We start from the raw sequence: 20,909 nt of genomic DNA, 5'->3' as shown, positions 1-20,909 counted from the left end.
GCTTCCTCTGAGACCTCAGCGGTACAGACAGAGGAACCAGTAAATTGAGTCCCTATGACCAACAACCTGTGAGAGCCAATAACCCTGACAGTCAATTACTTTGGTGTTAGTATAGGTTATGACACCAGAATTGAAAGATAAAAAAGTGATGAATGACATACCTGAATGATTTTGGGCAATACATCAACTCCATTCTTAGCGTTTTGTGTTGCAGTTAGATACTTTTTTTCCAAAAAGAAAGTCACGATCCACTTAATAAAAACAACGCGAGCTGCCATGTATGGGGTTTTTGTGCTGTAAGTGTTCTCACTGTCTCGAGTTGTAGCAACATACACGGGCTTTGGTCTCAAGTGGGGGATGTCTGCAAGACAAAAGAACACATGATCAGGTTAGTGAGTCTTAACATCATGTAACCCTACAAATGTTTCAGTTTCTAATTAAATAGACATATATCTGGTTGTTTAACAGCAGCTGAGATTTAAAAACCCAAGTGATTAAAAATGGCATCTTCTGGTAGGCTCGTCTCTGGGTCTGCCTTGCAGTCTGACCAACGCGGGGTGGTGGTTGCTATTATCTACATACAACTATGTAGGCAGCTGTGGAAAAACAAAGGTCATAACTCTTTTTAACGAATTTGAGAAATTACGTGAGATTACAATCGTGAAAATCTTTTCACATATAACTAATTTAATCTTATTTTATGACTAGAATAGGTGTAAAAGCATATATAGACATTTTTTATTGCATTAGGTATTTTATCACCTAACGTTACACTGATCAAATCTATCAATCTTTAGTTTTATATCCTTCTCCCTTTAGATGCATCCAAAGACATAGAATTAGTATAATCTACTTTATGTCTAAAAGAATTCAGACAGTCATGTTTCATCTTGGAGATATCAGACACCACCATTTCCGAAGAATTAATAAGAAGTCCACTTCTTATTCTTTAAATACCATAATTAATATGAAAATGATATGGTATTGAATCTGAGATACCATTTGCTCTAAGTTCAACTCTCTTACAGAAATACCTGCGGCAGAAAAGTTCTCAACAAATCCCTTTTAATCTAAGGATAGTAACAATACACTATGTTTTCTACAATGAAATGGAGGACTTATAAAATCAGAAACAATTTTTGAAAAAGTTACCCACAAATATATAGCTAACAAAATACATACCCTGGTACCACTAAAAGTCAGCACTTCTACCACTTTCCAAGTGAGCCGAGCTTCAGCTGCTTCTCCTTGCCCAGGTGTGTGGGTGAACACAGAGACACCCAAAGGTAACTGAATTAGCTGTCCACACTCCCCAGATGTGTTAACGGCTGTTGTGACCTTTTCTCTTCCAAAACTGTTCTTGATCATTTATTTGAACTATTTTCACTCATTTTAAAATAATAGGGAGAGAAGGATTTGTCCACCACCCCACTCCCTCCACCACCACTGCAAGGGATGCTTCTGTCCTATGCGTCCTCACCTCTTATAGAAGGAAAACCCTGGAAGCTAAATTAGAAATCCCTTACGTTTCCTATCTCTCGGGGGCTCACCGTCCCTCGGTTCCCCAGTCACCCAAACATCTGTCCCTCCATTAGAAGCTGTGAGTAGCACCTGCTGGATGAAGGATCCAGCGCTGAAAAAGTCATACTGAGGGCAGCTCTGTGGCCTGTGCTGGCCTCATCCCTGGGCAAGGTCTGGGGTCTCCAAACCCCACCACCCGTAAGAGTACACTTCAGGAAATTCAGGATTTTTTTACGTTAAAAATTTTATTAAATGTAATGACACCAAAAATACCAGGATATATATCAAATTACTTCTAAGTACCGGAGCCACAGATTCCCTTTATTGCTGTGAACTGAGGTAAATCTTAGTTTGTACAAATAGTTAAAATCATTCATTAGGAAACCGTAAACTTCTTACAACAAAGTTATCACTAAACATGAGAAAGAATGATTCTTTTATTTAAAAATAATCAAAGTCCACTTTGGAAGAGGCGGGACACACAGCCCACTCAGTACTTACCAAGCACAGGCTTGTAGATGTTCGTTAACTTGGTAAATGATGGAAACAAATGAGGAAGGTAATACTTTCTAAACAATGTAAAAAGAAATTTAAAACCAGTCTCTTGATTCTCCTTGTGCTTCCACTCCAAGCTTGCGGCCTTCAGATAACACATGGGAAAAACATATATATAGTTACATTTCAGGTTAGTGAACACTCAACTGAAATGCTGCTATGTTATTAAAATCCCTATCCTAAATAAAAAACGTGAGAAATAGTGACAATTATGTAATAACATCTTAAAACTCAAAAGATGACAAGAAGGAATACTTCAAAACAAAACAGTAACTAGGTTAAAAACAGAATTTTTACTGGATATTCAAAAAAATAAAACAATAATACCTATCTTTTTAAACTTGTCCTACTACATCATGCCCATATTTTTTTCTACATGTTGTCTGTAATGATTTAATGTTCTTTGCGCCCTTAAAATGTTCTGTCAGAAGTAATCAGGTGTTTTTTTTTAATTCAAAAAAGGCCACTTACAGAAAACAAGAATTAAGGAAACAATCCCTTGCAAGAATTTCATCCAATGTTACCTACATGCAAAATCATTATCAAAACACAAAGCTATGGAATCTTGGAAAGGGCATGAAAAGCAATCCATAGGCTACACGTATAACTGAATCACTTCACAGCACTACTGTGAAACTAACACAGTATCGTAAAGCAACTGTATTTCAAGTAAAAAAATAGAGCAATCCACAGGCTGGGATAAACCTGGCCTGCCAGCCCAGCTACTGATTAAGTTTAACCCTTTCACAGTGTCAAGACACTGTTTCCCCCTCAAATAACCAGTGCCGCATCCCCCAGTGGGAGCACTGCAAACAGCTCCCCCGCAGGGAGGGGCCCACACAGGCCAGGAGCCCAGATGGTGACGGAGCGGGGTGGGGGTCCTCCCACGACTGAGGGAAACGTGGCGTGAACAGGCCCTTAGAGAATGCTTGCCACTGGCCGTCACGCTTGTGAGACCACAGCGCGCTCTACAGCAGAGCTTCCCGACACCTTCCTGACTCGGCCCCCCCGGGGCACCTGCGGTCCAGGGAGGAGGGGCCGTGGCCGACCTGGGGCAGAGGGGCCCATGTCTCCCACCTGTCAGAAGCCCCCCGGGGTGAGGCAAGGGCGAAGCTCTGCTCCGAGGACCCACCCACCCAACAGGCCGAGGGAGGGAGGGGGCGGGCGGACACGCACACACAATCCTGCACACGGTGGAGGGGGGTCACCTCCACCCTCTACCAATCCTTCCTCTGATGGGGTCCCAGGGGCTACAGGACTCATCTGAGGTCACACATCTAGAATGAAACCCAAGTCCCCCAGCACATCCGGGTTCTGGCTACTCTGCTGCTCTCCTGGGATGGATGGAAAGCCCGACCCAACCACTCCTGACATATGGGGCTGAGAGGCGTGCAGGAGGGGCCGCACAGCTAGGACATGGGGCTCCCCGACGGCGACAGAACCCAGGCCAGGCGCTCAGGATGTGGGAGTCCTGTGCCTGCGGTGCTGCTAAAGGAATCGGGGAGAGGAGAGCACACAAGGTCGCCCCGTGGGACATGGTGGGCAGAAAGGGCAGTGAGAAACACAGTCTCCTAGAGAAAGGTGGAAAGGAGGAAAGGATGGGAGGGGAAGCATCACAGGAGGAGAGACCCTGACAAAGAAGGGGGTCCCCTGGAATCACCCGGAAGGTCAAGGACGACAAACACTCAAGTGTCCTTCTCTGGACCTGACACTAGAACCCTGTGCATCCCGGGTCCCTGATTTCGTGGTGACGGGGCAGAGGCAGGCGACAGCGGGTGTCAAAGGCCCATTGGGTGAGGAAGCGGACACGGCAGAGATTACACGTCAACAAGCCAGGTTGTGACGGGAAGGGCAGAGCCTGGACGACACCCCAGAGGAGCTCAGGGACCAGGGACGTGTTCGCTGAGAGAAAAGAAGCAGTAGCTTTTTCCAAACCTCATCACTGTTCAGAAATACAGACCAAGAGACATAAATCCCCTAGTTTAGTTCTGTGTTCAGCTGGTAAATTTCTGAGAAAGGACCACGCGCCATAAGGCAGGCTGTGCTGACGGCAGGATGAGATCATTCCACGGGTTTCCTTCCAGGACCCCTGCCCGCTCTGCCCAATCATTCCGGACCCGCCCGGTCAGCCTCAGGCTTGCTCCTCCCCCATCCTCCCACCAACAGGGGCAGGAAAGGAGCAAACAGACAAAAATCATCAGATACTCTGAGATAACAGAAATACCTATACTGGTCTCTGCCCCTGGCTCCTGGCACAGAGGCCCTAACACCCTGGTCACTTCTAAGTGACAAGAGCTCTAGGAAACTCTGAAGGGGCTCCTGGACGGGGCTGGTCACCAGGAGGACAAGCCTCGGTCTGAAGCTTGGAATTTTCAACCTCTCCCCGCCCCCTGCCCCATTGTTCCAGAGGCGGGAGGGGGACTGGAAATGGAGTTAATAATTGATCATGTCCCCGTGAAGAAGCTGCCAGAAAAATCCCAACAGCCTGGGTTTCAGGGAGTGTCCAGGCTGAACACATGGACACTCCAGGAGGGGAACGCACCCCCATCCACAGGGACAGAAGCCCCTGCGCCCCGGATGCCCCCAGACCTCACCCTGTGTGTGTCTTCATCTGGTTGTTCACCCGTGTCCTCTATCATATCCTTTCATAAACTGGGAAATGTAAATCAATGTTTCCCGGAGTTCTGTGAGCCACTCAGAAAATGAATTGAACCTGAGGAGTGAGTCATGTGAACCTCTGATTTGTAGGCAGATTGGACAGAAGTCGTGGGCAACCTGGGGACCGACTCCCTGCGACTGGCATCTGGTGGGGTGGGGGCACATTAGAGGACTGAGTCCTTTCCTGTGAGACCTGAGGCCACCTCCAGGTAGAGAGTGTCGGAAGTGAGTTAAATTGTTAAGACACCCGGCTAGTGTCGCAGAGAATTACTAGGTGATTCAAATCCCACACGTTTGGTGAGCAGAAGTGTCATAAGTGAAGTGTTTTGTGTGAATAATGTGAAACCATATGAAAGTAAAGGAGACGGATGGAGGATGGAACTGCGTCCTTTACGCACACATACACACACATACTAGTATGTAGGCCTGGTGTCTGCTGAAGTGTCCTGGCACGCATTCTATGTTTAGTGAAATACCAAATAAAATCACCTCAAAGAAAAAGCAAAAATATAAAATATGAACAAAGAGGAAGAAAAGAGGCAATGTTTTCTCTTTCCTACTGAGAATCCGACCATCACTGAATTATCCACAATTTTACTCATACCTGAGTAACCATATATTTCAACAGTATTTGAAGAAAAAAGCATGTTTGGTCCTCAGTGATCTTTTCCCCTGATATGGCTGGCAGGAGTGGCGTGATTTCTTCTGGATATATCTTTGCTGCAGAGTGGAAAATAAGGAAACCTCTTTCACCAAAGTTAAATTTCAAACAGGGCTTGAAAAAGCTCTATTAAAATACATGTACCTCACTTTGCAGTACAGCAGAAACTAACACAACATTGTAAATCAACTACACTCCAATAAAAATTTCAAAAAAATAAAATAAAATATATGTACCAACCACTGGAACTGCTCACACTTCAGGCCAGGCCCATCTGACACAGGGGACAGAGGCCCATGAAGCCACCTCCCTCACTGGACCATTCTTTTCCCTTTCACATTCTGCTCTGGCCAGCCCAAGATCAAATACCTGTCACTGGGCAATAAAGTGATAGGCAGTAATAAATCAGTGGCCCTAATGAGCAAGTTCCTTGAAAACTCACTGGGCACAAACGGCTGGCATTAATAGTCCGGTGAGGCCACCACTGCCCTTCCATGAATGCTGCATGAAAATACACAGCTGGCAACGAAGAGCCTGGGGGAGCAGATGAACGCCCACTTATAGAACAATCGCGATGAGGGCAACAGGCAGCAGTTTGGGAGGCGGATTTAAATCTCATTAACAGCAACAAAAGCACTCACTCCGGACGTACCATGCGTCTCTGCTCCTGCCAACAGCCATCCCCTCCCTTCCGTTCCTGTTTCCACCACTCCAGTAAATTTCTCCTGTCATCATTTCATATAAAACAGGCTCCAACTCTGTCAGTTCTAATGTTTGTAAGAATCTACTGTGAGTACAAAACATGACTACCCATCTATGAAACCAAGGTTTCTATTCAGGAAAAGGACAGACCAAGGAATTCCTCAACGCAACTTGGAGGGTTGTTTCCACCTGTAAGATGTGCCACCATCGCTCACCGTCAGCTGCGCTGGGGCCGGGATTGATGAGTGTCTCCAGTGTACAGGGGCCCCTGGACGACATGATAGCTGGGAAACCGGGCACCAGGCAAGCAAAGATCAGCACCTGCTCTTCTGCACAGTTTGTCTGAAGTGCTTGGAGCCACAGGAGAAACAGCCTGATTCCTTCACATCTTATCTAGAAACAATATCAAAGGCAACAAAAGTGAATACGTACATGTATTTGTAGGAATGCATTGCAATGTAGCATTGGTTCTGGGGGAAAATAAACTAGAAGCTAAAAGCATTACTGAAGTCCTGCACCAAGTCCTTCCCTGAGTGACCAGGAAGCAAGGGCACTGCAACCCAGCACGAGGGCCAGAGTGCCTGAGCCCCAGTGCAGCCTCAGCCACTTTCTAGCTTTAGCTGTGAGCCGTGGAGGACCACTTAACTCCTCTGTGCCTCGTCGCCCCCATCTGTAAAACAGGGATGATAACAGAGTTTACCACAAAGTGCTGGTATGGGGTGAAGTGAGTTAGAACTGCCCAGCTCACATAAGTGCTACCTAAGCATTTCCTATAAGCAGTATTTCATTCTTCATGGCAACAGCACCCATACCGTCAATGCTTGAATACTCATGAAAACAATGCAAAGAGAATCGTCCTCCAAACTTACACTGTGCTTTGGATAGAATTTTTGTCATGTCACTACATTATGCACATGTATGATGTTCTTGAAAATCAGAACACGTAGAGCTGAATAGACCCTGAAGACCTGGCTCCCCTGTCTGTGTCCCTACTCTATTCTCTCCTACCCTTTGCCATGCGCCAAATCGTTGGCATCATCTGTAGAAAATATCAATATAGGCAGACGTGCCCTTTTTCCTCCTCTGCACTTACTTTCAACTTCCCATTCCTAGAATTCATAAACACAGGTAACTCCATTTTTATATTCCTAAATGGCTGGGAAGATGATGTCAATAAAAGAGGTTAAATAAGCAAAGGAGATGAAAAAAATGTCAGATGCAGCTAAAAGACGTAGTGAGCTCCAAATACAGGTAACTGAGGGGCTGCCTGATCTCCTTTCAGTGACACCAAAGTGGTGCTGATTCCTCCACAGCAAGTGTTCAAGCCAAGCCCCAGGCTCTGCAGGAAAGGTAAGAGGAGGAGGAGAGACAGGAAGGAAGAGAGGGAGGGAGGGAGGGAAGGAAGGAGGGAGGGAGGGAGGGAGGGAGGGAGGGAGGGAGAGAGGGAGAGAGGGAGAGAGGGAGAGAGGGAGAGAGGGAGAGAGGGAGAGAGGGAGAGAGGGAGAGAGGGAGAGAGGGAGAGAGGGAGAGAGGGAGAGAGGGAGAGAGAAAAGCTTGGCTGACCCCCCAGAGAAATCAAATACACCAAGACAGATACCCCATCAACACTGATCCCATGACACCCTTCCAGACATGCCCTGGACTCAGCACTGCTCTGCTCTGCTCTGCTCAGCCGCTCACACCTGCCCAGCAGGTAAGATGAGCGGTGACGATGCTGAATACATAATGCTATTCAGCACCCAACAAAAAATGACAGGGCTCTATGTATAGCTAACCAAATTATATCAAATTTAACAAGAGAAAATTTTCTACATACTCCGATCACAAATCTCCAATTTTTTATGTTAACTGCATTAAGATAATTAAATATAAATAAGTCCAATAATAAACAGAAGATAAGTTGGTAAGTTTTAGCTATAAGACCATTCATTAAAATAGGAGGGACAAAATATGGAACAGTCACGAAACTAGGGACAGCTCATCTCTTTTTTCCAACAGGTAAGAGAGAGTGAACCTATCCAGTTTGAGTGGCTAATATAAACTGATATAAAACCAAACTGATATAAAACCAAAAATGTATTAGCTTATTAAAGGCACGCACATAAATTAAATAGCTATGAAGTGAATTATCTTCCATAAAACATACATCCCAGGCTGGCTTCTTTTGCCACTTACGTTTCAGGGTCATCTTATTCCAGCATCAAATGGTATACTTTTATAAAAGGCACATTCATTATAAAATAAGCCAATTTTAACCTAAATTACAAGATCAATCCACTGCAAATAAACATTCAAGAGTCAGCCTCTGCTGCTCTTTTTCCCCACAAGTGTTCTCAAAAAGAGCAAAATATAGGGCTTCCCTGGTGGCGCAGTGGTTGAGAGTCCACCTGTCGATGTAGGGGACACAGGTTCGTGCCCCGGTACGGGAAGATCCCACATGCCGCGGAGCGGCTGGGCCCGTGAGCCATGGCCGCTGAGCCTGCGCGTCCGGAGCCTGTGCTCCGCAACGGGAGAGGCCACAACAGTGACAGGCCCGCGTACCGCAAAAAAAAAATAGAAAAAAATAATTGAGAGACAACTATAATTTTTAACAACAAGATTACTGGGGTGAACAGAATCAGGCACATTAGCTCTGAAGCTTAGGGAGGATCTGGTTCAACTTCTCTTTTCTGATGATACAGCTGAAGCAGTCAGCACCTCGCCGGTGGTGCCCCGGCTGCACACGGCAGAATCGAAATTAGAACGCAGGATTCCAAACTCCGAATGCCAAGCCACTTTCTCCTACTAATGTTTAAAATGTCTAGCACAATAAATTATGATGTAAGTATAAAAACTCTAACAATATTTGTCATATCATTTCTCAATTAAAATAAAAATTAAGTTAAATGGCTTTTAAAGATTTCTTTTTCAAAATGGCCTAATTTTGTCACTTTATGGCATGAATAAGTTTAAGAGTAATGAAAAAAGCCATTACACTTTCATCTAAAATAAATACCTTAATAGAATTTCCAGTGTGTAGAAGCTTCTTTAACGTTGAGCCTGAAAGTTTAAAACAATGAATTAGAAATGGAGTATGTGAATGCATATCTAAGACCTATTTTTTAAAAATTAGTTTTAGAAAGAAAAAATGTACTTATGACAAAAGATATCATTTTTAAAAAATAAAAGGAAAGAAGGCTGACCTTCAGAAGCAAAGCAATGTCAGAGAAGGAGAGATGTTGTTAGGATAAAAATACTTTAAGTATGAACCTCTTCAAAATTCTTTTAAAAGAGTCAAAGTGATTGATATTAAGGTAACCCAGATGCCCACAGTGGATTATGTGCAAATGTCTCTGTCAGGCACAAAATGAATGATTTCTTTAAATCTCTAAAGGAAAACATAATATAAAACTACCACTCACAAAACATTTTTACAAGACCATTTTGCAAATATTCAGGACAGCATGTCTCTCTCTTTGCAATGACAACCACATTTATGGGTTCTGTCCATCAATAAATCATCTAGCAGAGCACTTAGGTCACTGTTGAGGAGAGGAATTCAAGGTTTCCACAGAACTACACCAGCTGGTGCTGCAGCCCACTTGGGGGAGAAGTCTCCCTCATGAGGACGGAGACATAGTACCTATTACTCGCTAGATGTGTTCATGCCTTTAGCATAGAGATGGCTTGGCAACCACACCTCAGTATCACATGCAGCCCCTAAATGAGATCTCAACCTCAAAAAGGAAGTAATCTTTTTTTGTTTTTTCTTTTTTTTGCAGTACGTGGGCCTCTCACTGTTGTGGCCTCTCCCGTTGCGGAGCACAGGCTCCGGACGCTCAGGCTCAGTGGCCATGGCTCACGGGCCCAGCCTCTCTGCGGCATGTGGGATCTTCCCGGACCGGGGCATGCACCCGTGTCCCCTGCATCAGCAGGCGGACTCTCAACCACTGCGCCACCAGGGAAGCCCTGGAAGTAATCTTTTAAAATAAAAATAAATTGGAAGTCTTAAGCGAGAGAACCTTTTTTCCCAATTTTTATGAGAAAAAAAAATTATTTAGATTTCCTGATGGAAAGTTTTGTGCAATGTTTTAAAACTGGATATCAAGTCACTTTACACTACCAACATATTTTGAAGAAATAGAGCCAGTGCCTCGACAACTGCTACAGGTTATATCTATGTGGACAGATACACGTATGTCAGTTACATGCATACACTTCAGGAATTCATTACCTGGAATGAAATCATTGGCTTTCTGAAGGAACCTTGTACAGCCATCTGCTGTACTGTTGATAACACCTAACGCTGGGCTCGGTGGGAACTCACCATCGTCGTGACTAGGTTGCAGCACTGAATTACTAATGGTTTGTGATGAAGTAGGAAGTTAAAACGCCCACTTCCCTCCACATCTGTCACCAAAGCACGTCTAGTGATTTGGGGTCCAGAGTCAGCATTGACTAGGCTGGGCTCTCTCACAGCCGAGCCCTGAGTGCCTGTGCTCACGGGACTACTTATCCCACACCTGTCCTCCACCTGGTCCTCGTCCCTCGCCTCCCTGTTCATCCATCCTTGGACCAAGTCCACTCTGCCTCAGCTTAGTATTTGCTCCATTATGCCCATGAGGACCTCCCAAGGCTTGGCAGAGCCGACAGAACCTCACCTCCCGGGAGACTCGGGATAAAGTCTGCACAGCTCTCTCCCCAGACATCCGGCAAATCCATCATCTTGCAACACATTCTCAGAAACATTTTCTCCTGCTCATTGTGTGTGACCACGGCGGGGCTGTCAGTCCTTCCTTCCCCTTCTTGAAATGGGCTCAACATTTTTATTTTAAACTCTCAGCCTACCCATAGTTGCCTATATCCACACTTCCCTACACAGGGAGGAGAAAATACATAGGAAAAGGACAGACTTTACAAAGAGACATAGAGAATCTATGGCCCATATCTGTCAACAGTACCCTACTTTTTGAAATGATTCTGTTAATTCGTCACAGCAGCAATAGAAAACTAATATATATATATTTGATCTATTCCATCCTGCTGTATTCAGAAACTCTCAGATGTGTGAGGCAGTGCAGCTTAGCAGTTGCAAGCCAGATTCAGGAGCCAGACTGCTAGGGTTCAAACCTAGGTTCTGTGCTTACTGTGTAACCTGGGTCACTTACTTACTTTCACCATGCCTGAGTTTTCTCATCTGTAAAATGGGATAATAACAGCGCCTACCAGAGAGCACTGTAATGAGGTTTAAATGAGTTCATATACATGCTTAGAACAGTGTCTGGTACATGCGAAGCACATTCCCCCCGGAAGACAGGGCATCAGCTATTCTCTAAGGACCTCTTTTTAAATAAGATCAACGTTAGAAAGAAAAATGTGTGCAGCGCAGGCACATGTCAGAGGCTTTCAACATGAGAATTGGTGATGAGAGCCTTCCCTGGTCACGTTAGGTATTTCTTAAAGACCCTAAGTTCACAAAGATATTTCTACTTTTACTTTACCATTATGAAATCAGTTTCATTTTAATTTCAAAAAGTTTCTCTCTGTATATATCATTCCTGTGTGTATTTTTAAACTCCTCAACCAAACTGTGATTATACCCACCTCCATCTCTTTTATGTGCCTCTTCAAGCCTACCGATTACCACTATATTGACTCATGTGAAAAAAGAATAAATGAATGAGTAAAGTAGTTGAAAAATACTGAAAAATCAAAAAGCTCAATATTGAAAAATGAAAAAGTATTATGAAAAATCACACTAGTTTAAATATTTATAACACAGAATGTATTATAATTTTACCTTCCTGGCTTTAATGGAAGCAAATTAATCAATGTTTTCAAAGTCTACTTCTTTGCTTATCTCACTGATAAGAACTGCAGTGCTTGAAGATTTCTCCTGATAAAGTGGCAATCTTTTCAAGATCTTTTAAAGATATTTTTAAGGCCACAATTTCACAAAGACGTGTCAAATCTAACTTTAACATTATAAAACTCTTTCTTATTTATTTTTAATTTAAAGAAACCTCCCTCTGTGTATGCATCGTGCCTCAAGCCAATTAATAAGTGATGGCAGGATGACATCAGAGAAGGGGCAAGAACATGGAGGAATGCCAAGTGGGTGCTGGTGTACAAGCTCTGCTGAAAGTGCCAGTGGAGCAGAAGCACAGGACTTTCTGGCACTACAACATCTAAGCACAGGGGAGCAGCAGTCTACTGGGGGAAGCTGCAACTAACAATGATTATCTCAAAATGAATCAAGGGCCTAAATGTGAAATATATAACTATAAAACTTCTAGAAGGAAACACAGGAGATCTTTGTGATCTTGGGTTAGGCAAAGATTCCTTAGACATGACACCAAAAGCACAATCCATAAAAGCAAAACTGATAAACTGGATTTCATCAAAAGTAAAAACTTCTACTCTTTGAAGGACACTATTAAAGAAATGAAAAGATGAGCCAGAGCCGGGAAGACAGTATTTTCAAATCATATATTTGATTGAAACACTTACAACTAGAACATGTGAAGAATTCTTAAAATTCAGTATTAGGGGGGAAAACCCTCAATTTAAAAATAGGCAATAGATTCAAAGGTACACTTCACCAAAGACACACAGGTGGCAAATAGCGCATGAAAAGATGCTCAAGATCATTAGTCGTTAGAGAAATGCAAATTACAACCACAACGAGATACCACTACCGCTAAAATTAAAAGACTGATAAGACTAAGTGTTGATGAGAATGTGGAGTAACCGGAACTCTCACACTGCTGGCAGGAATGTAAAATGGTACAACCACTTGGGAAAATAGTCTGGCAGTTAAACATATGTCTTTATTTGATTCAGCCATTCCATTCTCAAGAGACTGGAAAGCACATGTCCACACACAAAGACTTGTACACAAATGTTTACAGTAGCTTTATTTGTAGCCACATACTAGAAGCAACCCAAAGGCCCATCATCAAATGAATGGATAAAAAAACGATGGTATATCCATTCAATGGACTACTGTACAACTTAGAAATAAAAAGGAATGAACTATTAATACATGCACCAACACAGATGACTCTCAAAATAATTGTATTGAGTGAAAGAAGCCAAACAAAAAAGAGTACACTGCATGATTCTATTTCTATAAGACTCTAAAAAATCAAACTATAAGGGCAAAAAGCAGATCAGTGGTTGCCTGGGGACTCGGGGGTGAGCTGGGGAAGGGTGGAATGGGGCAGGAGGAAACTTTTGGGAGTGATGGCTATGTTCATTACCTTGATTGCAGCAATGGCTGCACAGGTGCATACCTACGCTTAAACTTATGAAAATGTATATTTTAAACATGTACAATTTGTTTTATGTCAATTATACTTTTAAAAAGCTGTATTTAAAAAAAAAAAACAGAGCAGGTAGCCTGGAAATGACTGAGTGAAAGATCAGGGATGGAGATTGTGGTCAGACAGAGATCTGCATCATGACAAGGGTTGGAAGAGAAGTCAGGAAGCCACAGAAGGCGAGGGGTTCAAGGGGCTGATGGGTAGCTATGGCTGCCATGAAGGAAAAGGACTGAGAGAGAGTAAAGCCGTTAAAAAAGAAAAGCAAGTGAGCAGAAGATCAGAGGACATGGCAACAACAAGGGGAAGAAGGCAGCATCGTCAAGGGAGAGAGGTTTCCGTAGAGGGGGTGGTGGATGAGGTCTGGAGTGGGCCTTGAAGGAAAAAAGACTGTGGTCTCACCCCCATACCCCTGAGGGAGACAGAGAAGCATCAGAGAAAACCCAGGTTTCTGCAGCCAAGGAGGTGAAAGCAAGAGGCCGAGGCTGTAGGGCTGTTGCTTAACCCAAGAAGAGGGCTTCCGGAGGGCAGAGCACAAAGGCGAAGGAGGGGAAGAAACGCAGAGCAGTGATGGGGGAAGCACCCGAAGGAGGATGCTGGGAGGACACCAAGTGAGCTGACAGGGCATCAGGCCCAGCCAACCCTTGGTAGGCACGAGGCACACAGGGCCCCGGACTTAGCCCAGCCTGGCTGTGATGCACCCTGAGGGAGTCCTTGCGTGAAGTGCCTGGGGAGCCCCCGCTCCCTCGGGAAGAGTGGGCTGAGGGGGTGGGGCCCTGGGAGGGCTGTCAGACTCAGACTCCCAAAGAGTGAGCAGCAGAAACTATGAGAAATGAGCCTCAGAGAGTGTTCACATCCCAGGCAATGTGAGTCCACTGGGTAGCCTGGGGTATACCCAATGCAAGGATACTCTTTAAAAGCCATAAACATATTTGCAGTTTAGTTATGCCCCTGGTTTTTATACTACGTACAAGAAAAACCTAGTTGAACAAACTAGATTCAGTGACTCATATATAAAAACCACGTATGAAGTTTTGTACATGTGTGAACTTTCATTAATTGAGCCTGCTCCTTTAAGCCCAAAGGTTATTTATTTTTTTAACATTTTTAATATAAAACATCTCTAATATGAAATATATACTTTCATCCACTCGGCAAACATTTACTGAGTACAGACGCAGCACTATACACTGAATGGGACAGAAAATCTTTACAGAAGCTCGGGAGTAGTAAACCTTCTTAAAGCGAACACATGAATAACTTGAGTCCTGTGCTAAGACACATGGGCACATGAAGGGGTGCCACAGCCTGCCCTTGTACCAAATATCCCTGGTTTGCTGCTGTGTCATTCTTTGTCATCATCTCACTCCCTGTCAGTTCTCAGTATTACTCTCAGATAAGGCTTCAAGCAGCCACGTTTACCCACCAGGATTTACTACTGGCCTAAAATGGACTTCAAGAAAAATCTAATAAACAAATTTTTTTCCATTTGTAATTAGTAATGGAAATCTGCAAATAGTTGAGTAACAGGCCAGCATATATCACAGAGTTCATAAGTGCTGTGTCAGCCACTTCCCTAATCTCCTTACTCTCCAAACATCACTTGAATCAGTATCTCCAGATGCTCAGAATAATGAGCCAGTGTTCATTTCACACTGCAAGCCTTAGAGTTCAAATATGTTCCTTGTTCACAGATTTACAGCAAGGAGCCAGCCTTAAAAACCTTACAGATAGGCTTCCCTGGTGGCGCAGTGGTTGAGAGTCCGCCTGCCGATGCAGGGGACACAGGTTCGTGCCCCGGTCCGGGAAGATCCCACATGCCGCAAAGCGGCTAGGCCCGTGAGCCATGGCCACTGAGCCTGCGCGTCCAGAGCCTGTGCTCCGCAACGGGAGAGCCCACAACAGTGAGAGGCCCGCGTACCGCAAAAACAAACAAACAAAAAAATACAACAACCTTACAGCGTATTTTTTCCCTCTAAAAACACTTTTAAGTGAAATAGAATGTCTCTCTTTGCTACGGACAAAACATGATGACAAGATAAGAAGCCGACTTCAAACACTGTGGCAACTGATGTTTCGAATTATCTCCTTCCTTCTCAGGGTAAAATGTGGCTATCGGGTGGGTCTGAGAGCTTCTAAGACTTGCAGATGCAGGAGTTGCTCATATTTGCGGCTTCTGTGCTAGTAACACTGTCATTCGTACTGTGGGGCAGGAAGCATGCTGTGTCAGTGCTGTGAAAACCAAACTCCAAGGTGCTAACCCAGTATTTCAGAGTACCTTGGCCCCTACCAGGCCCAATTAACATTTAATTAAGAGGTTTACACAGCAGTGTTCTTCCTATTAGGTAAGGAATACCAGATATCTATATAGAATGCGAAAGCCTGCAATAAGGGAGCTTAGGTCCCTAAACTGCCGGGCGCTGGGAAAAGCCTCCTGCCCTGACCCCAGAGGTTTTGCACACGTCAAGACGCCAGTGCTAAGGAGAGATCCAAGGCACATTCCTTCCCTTTGATATCTGGTATTTCCCTACAGTTTCTTACTTTCTATAACGAACTTGGTCAAGATCTTGAGTGACAAATAGCAACAGTTTTAACAGGTCCAAACAAACTGGGAAGAATGCAAGAGGTACAGCTGAGGTATTAAAAAAAAAAAAAAAAGTGTAGAATTACAAATCCACAGTCGCTTACTGGCGATTTCAAAATCCAAAAAGCTATGAAAACAGAAACTTTCCTGTGTAACTCTTTTTTGGTTTTACATTTTCATTTTTTTATTGGAGTATAGTTGTTTTACAATGCTGTGTTAGTTTCCACCGTACAGCAAAGTGGATCAGCTACACGTATACATATATCCCCTCCTTTTTGGATTTCCTTCCCATTTAGGTCACCACAGGGCACTGAGTAGAGTTCCCTGTGCTGTGCGGTACAGTAGGTTCTCATTAGATATCTATTTTATACATAGTATCAATAGTGTATAGATATCAATCCCCATCTCCCAATTCATCCCACCCCCCCCTTACCCCTTTGGTATCCATACGTTTGTTCTCTATGTCTGTCTCTATTTCTGCTTTCCAAATAAGATCATTTATACCATTTTTTTAGATTCCACATATATGCATTATATTCGATATTTGTTTTTCTCTTTCTGTGTAATTCTTTAGTGGACAAGACCTGACGTGACCTGAACTCATGCGGTGGCAACACCGGGCTAGCCTGAGGCTATTTGGGGTGTAGTTATCTCACAATGATGAGTACTTACACCTCAGGCTACAGAAAACCTGACACTCTGGGTTACAGGGTGCTGCCCAGGCCCCTGGGGGTTACTTACAGACACTAATGTTGATTCGATGGTCGTTATACACCCACGCACCACACTGCCATTCTGAAATCTGAGAAACTCTGATTCAACCCACATCTAGCCTGGAGAGCATCAGAAAAGGGATGTGGGCCCATCGCAACACCAACTTCTACCCAGTTCGATAAATCGCGCAAAAATTTACTTATCTGAAAAAAGCCTGTTTGATTCAAGCATTAAGTATACAAGTGTCAATAATAAGGATGATTTGATACACAAATGCTCATTCTTGAACGTCCTTAGACATGATGCATTCTGACTGAGTTACAGAGCTGGCTTATTCTACACAATGGACAAAGATAACACCTGCTCTCCCAGGGGCTCAGGAGACCTGACGCTCTGCAGTCCCCCGAGCCAGAAGTCACTGTTCTCAGAGAGATACTCTTAAACTGGGTACCAACGCTACTTGTACCAGCAATTGTAACCAGCCCACGAGGTCCTGCGCAGAGTTGAAGTGATACTACACACTGCCTAATGGGTACCTAAAGTTTCACAACACAAGTGGCAAGTTAATTTCCACACATAGTTCTAGTAAGTTCATTCATGCTGAGGGGAGCCTACTAGTCTTCAGACATTGTAAAGTATTATCTGAAGAAAATGAGGGTGGTTTTCACACAGACGACATAAACAACATTGAAGGATTATAGGGAGCACAGATAAACACTGCATGCAGGTGTTTTTCACTGTCATCCATTCCTGCTGTACCGCAGAGCATCACAAATCCCCGTGATGTCACTCTTATACTTAATGTTTAATTTTTTTTTAATTTTTACCTTAATTTAAATACAGAAGGTCAAAGCATCAGTTAAACAGAAAGGCTATCAACAACTCTAAAATTTAAAGAAAAACTTTCTTTGTGTGTTTGAAAGCTTGAAAGACCAAGGCACAATCTTAAGATAACGATTTATTCATTCAGTTCAATAGTGTGCTTAGTATATATACTTTACCTTCTTTACACTTATAACATTTGTAACATATAACTTTAAATAATTCAGTTTATATAAAGATCGGTTACAGTTTTCACATAAATAATCCTAAATTAAGTTTAGGACCCTGAATTTTGGAACATCCCCTGACTGTGCCACATTCTTTCAGGTTCCCTATCGTTTTCCTATTGATCTCTTACCTGGAAAGCCCTTCCCACACTCATCTTTCAAGGCTCAGACTGAAATGACCTCTTTCAAAGGCTTCCTCAATCCCTCTGAATAGGATTATTCAACTTTTCTTCTTTGCTCCCATTACACTTCTTGTAGAGCAACGATCATACTGTACTTGTTTTTTCTCACCTAATCCCCATTAGGCAATCAGCTTACAGAATACAGCATGGTGAGATGCTCTGTTTTTGCCTCTCTCCCTCAATAAATATTTGAAAAGTCTCTCCCTCAATAAAAGTCTCTCCCTCAATAAATATTTCAATGAATGAATGATCTAATAGTTAAGATTCCACTATAAGGTCATGCTCTCCTCAAATATGACCACCTGGTAAGGCAGAAGAGTTACAGGAAATGTCAGAGTCCTCTAAGGCAGAAGGACTGAACCAGACACTCTATTTAAAGATAAGGTAGAATTCACAATCGATGCCACAAATTACTCTTGTTGTACTGTGAATAGTAAATTGAGAGTAAACTGTGAGATGTCGAGAACGGGACAGAAGGGCAGCCACGGTAACTTGCTTTATTTCAAGTTCCCTCTTGCTGCCACATTCTAAAATGGTCAAACAAAATAATTCTGAGTCCATGATAAAGGCCTGAAGAACAAGATATTCTTGCAAGAAAAAAATGTAAAATTATTTAAGTAAAATACTCCAGATCAGCTTTACGTGCACAGGAATCCCCTGGGACGCTTGTTGGAAAAGCAGGCTGTAATTCAAGAGGTCTGGCTGGGGCCTGAGATTCTGCATTTTCTAACAAGCTCTCAGGTGAGGTTGAGGCTGCTGGTCTGTGAACCCCTTTTAGAGCAGGAGACAGACGATGCACTTCCCTCTGAAGGCCAGGCGGGACTGCCTCAGCTTTAACTGGCGCACATTAATATTCCCTGCTGTAACCTATCTTGATGGTGCTGATTATACAAAACAATACTGAAAATACGATTGGAAGAAATCTGTATTACTTAACATTTTTGTAACTGTTCTTACCTATACTCTGGTAATGCCATCGAAAGAAAATTCGTTCAGGTAGAAACTGCAGTATTTTCTATAAAACAAACAAACGAAAATTCAGAGGATATAAAGAGAAAATAAACAACAAATGAAATTACACATTTTCATGTTAGCCCATAGTACATGCTGTATATCTATATATATCTATATAGATATATTTCAGAAAAGAAAAAAAAACTTCGTAATAACATAAATATTGCACTTTATCTTGGACCCCAATGGGACAGTCTCTTTTACTTGCCCCAAGCAAACTTCCTTCCCTGAATGTTTTAAAGAGATTACTGTCCCAACTTGAATTCTCCCTATAAGAAAGAAAAGAAAAAAAAAAAAACCTGAAGTGATCATTTTATCTTAATTAAATCACAGCCATTGCTTAAATATTACAAGAATAAGCTCTCAAATGCCAGATTCTCTAGGTGTCTTCTTTTTCACCTTCCACTTCCCATTTTCATTAAAATCCTCACTGGTCTCTGGACAAGAAACGGAATTGGGAAGAAAGATGAACGACAAAGAGGATACGACCTTACTCAGTGGAATAAGGAAATGAAATTGGTGGCAAGAATTTCTTGAAATTAATAGCTAAAAATTAGTTTTAGGATTGTAGTCATGAATCTCCCCACCGCTGCCTCTGGTAGATACAATAAAGAACAAAATTTACAATATACAAGAGTATTTGGAAAATGAAAGCAGCTGTTCCCGAAAGACCCAAACAAACGAGAACGACTTTTTTTTCACTCTACAACAAGTATTGGCAAGTTACTCTTGGGCAATAAAAGTCCTTGTATTCTATCTGTAACTGTCTTTTTAAAAAATGTAGAAAATCCAAACACTGGTTAAAATTCATTCCTTGGTATTGATAATATATTTCTATTTTACTATGAAAATCCTCATTCTAGGTTTATCTAGCCTAACAGTCTAACATTTTGAAAGATTAAGGTAGGGACTTCCCTGGTGGTCCAGTGGCTAAGACTCTGCGCGCTCCCAATGCAGGGCGCCCGGGTTCGATCCCCAGTGAGGGAACTAGACCCCGAATGCCGCAACTAAAGATCTCACACGCTGCAACAAAGATCCCAAGTGCCGCAACTAAGATCTGGCACAGCCAAATAAATACATAAACAAATATTTTAAAAAATATATCAGATTCCTATGATTAAAAAATTGAAAAAAAAATTAAGGTAAAAAACTTATTGATATATTCAGACCTCCAGAATAAGTATATTTCCAGGCAGCTATCGACACACCACCTCTTCCATTCAAGCCAGCTTGGGGTTTGGTTTGGTTTTCTTGTCGTAACTTTCCAACTGAGTCAGCAACATACAAGTGTGTTTACCTCATTTACCTCATTTGTTCCCACCTGACAATAAAGCAATGTGTAAGAACGTCTACTGGGAAAGCCACCACAGGTAAACCTGATCCAATGTGGGTGACTATCAAGGGCACGACTTGTCCCGGCTTGGACGTCTTTCCCAGCAGCTGGGCCTCACTGTAAACGTCACCTCCTCCATCACCTGTCCCATCGTCCCTGGCACAGTCCTCACCCTGGCTGACTGGAAGCCTCATGAAGGCCAGACACCCTGAAATATCCCCAGGGCCTGAAGCATGCCTGGCACACAGTCGGTGCTCAATAAATATTCAGTAAAAGAATTCTGAATGTTTTTTACTTGTGAAATTGTGAATTTTATAGGTAATCCTGATCTTTGCTACGGTCTTATATTCACGTTGACATAATATGTACCTTGTATTTCCTTAAGCATCACTGAATTAGTGATGGCATTTACATTAAAATACATTAAAATGTGGGGGCGTTTTTTAGCCCTGAACCTAGTAAAGAAAACCCAAACCAAAAATAAAAGCTGTATCATTTAAAAGAACTAAGTTTTTCAAAATCTGATAAACATAAAATATAAATGTATTAAGTTACATAATTTGTCATGAATTCTACACACTACACAAGATGAAAATGCTACACAGACCATCAAAGATTATTTCTGATTATATATT

At 42.8% G+C, this 20,909-nt stretch overlaps 1 protein-coding gene across 4 annotated transcripts in view; it reads right to left on the bottom strand.

Annotated features, from left to right (window-relative positions):
• The window catches only part of RALGAPA2 (Ral GTPase activating protein catalytic subunit alpha 2), a 282,721-nt gene that overhangs the window by 216,101 nt on the left and 45,711 nt on the right, over nt 1-20,909 (bottom strand). For 3 of the 4 annotated variants that reach the window (XR_013831632.1, XM_079945309.1, XM_079945307.1), the window contains exons 4-9: nt 18,885-18,942; nt 9,093-9,136; nt 6,313-6,490; nt 5,339-5,454; nt 2,023-2,161; nt 162-361 (exon numbers count right to left, since the gene is read on the bottom strand). Coding sequence is in view for 3 of the 4 variants with exons in the window: in XM_079945309.1 (XP_079801435.1) it covers nt 162-361; nt 2,023-2,161; nt 5,339-5,454; nt 6,313-6,490; nt 9,093-9,136; nt 18,885-18,942 (735 nt within the window). In the remaining variant the exon portion in view is untranslated. Of the gene's footprint in view, nt 1-161; nt 362-2,022; nt 2,162-5,338; nt 5,455-6,312; nt 6,491-9,092; nt 9,137-18,884; nt 18,943-20,909 lie in introns of those variants that run through there. The other variant, XM_079945308.1, reaches the window with a different exon arrangement.

The sequence above is a fragment of the Stenella coeruleoalba genome, assembly GCF_951394435.1.
Source record: "Stenella coeruleoalba genome assembly, chromosome: 15".
NCBI classification, from domain to species: Eukaryota; Metazoa; Chordata; class Mammalia; order Artiodactyla; family Delphinidae; genus Stenella; species Stenella coeruleoalba.
This window is presented reverse-complemented; position numbering and strand designations above follow the sequence as displayed.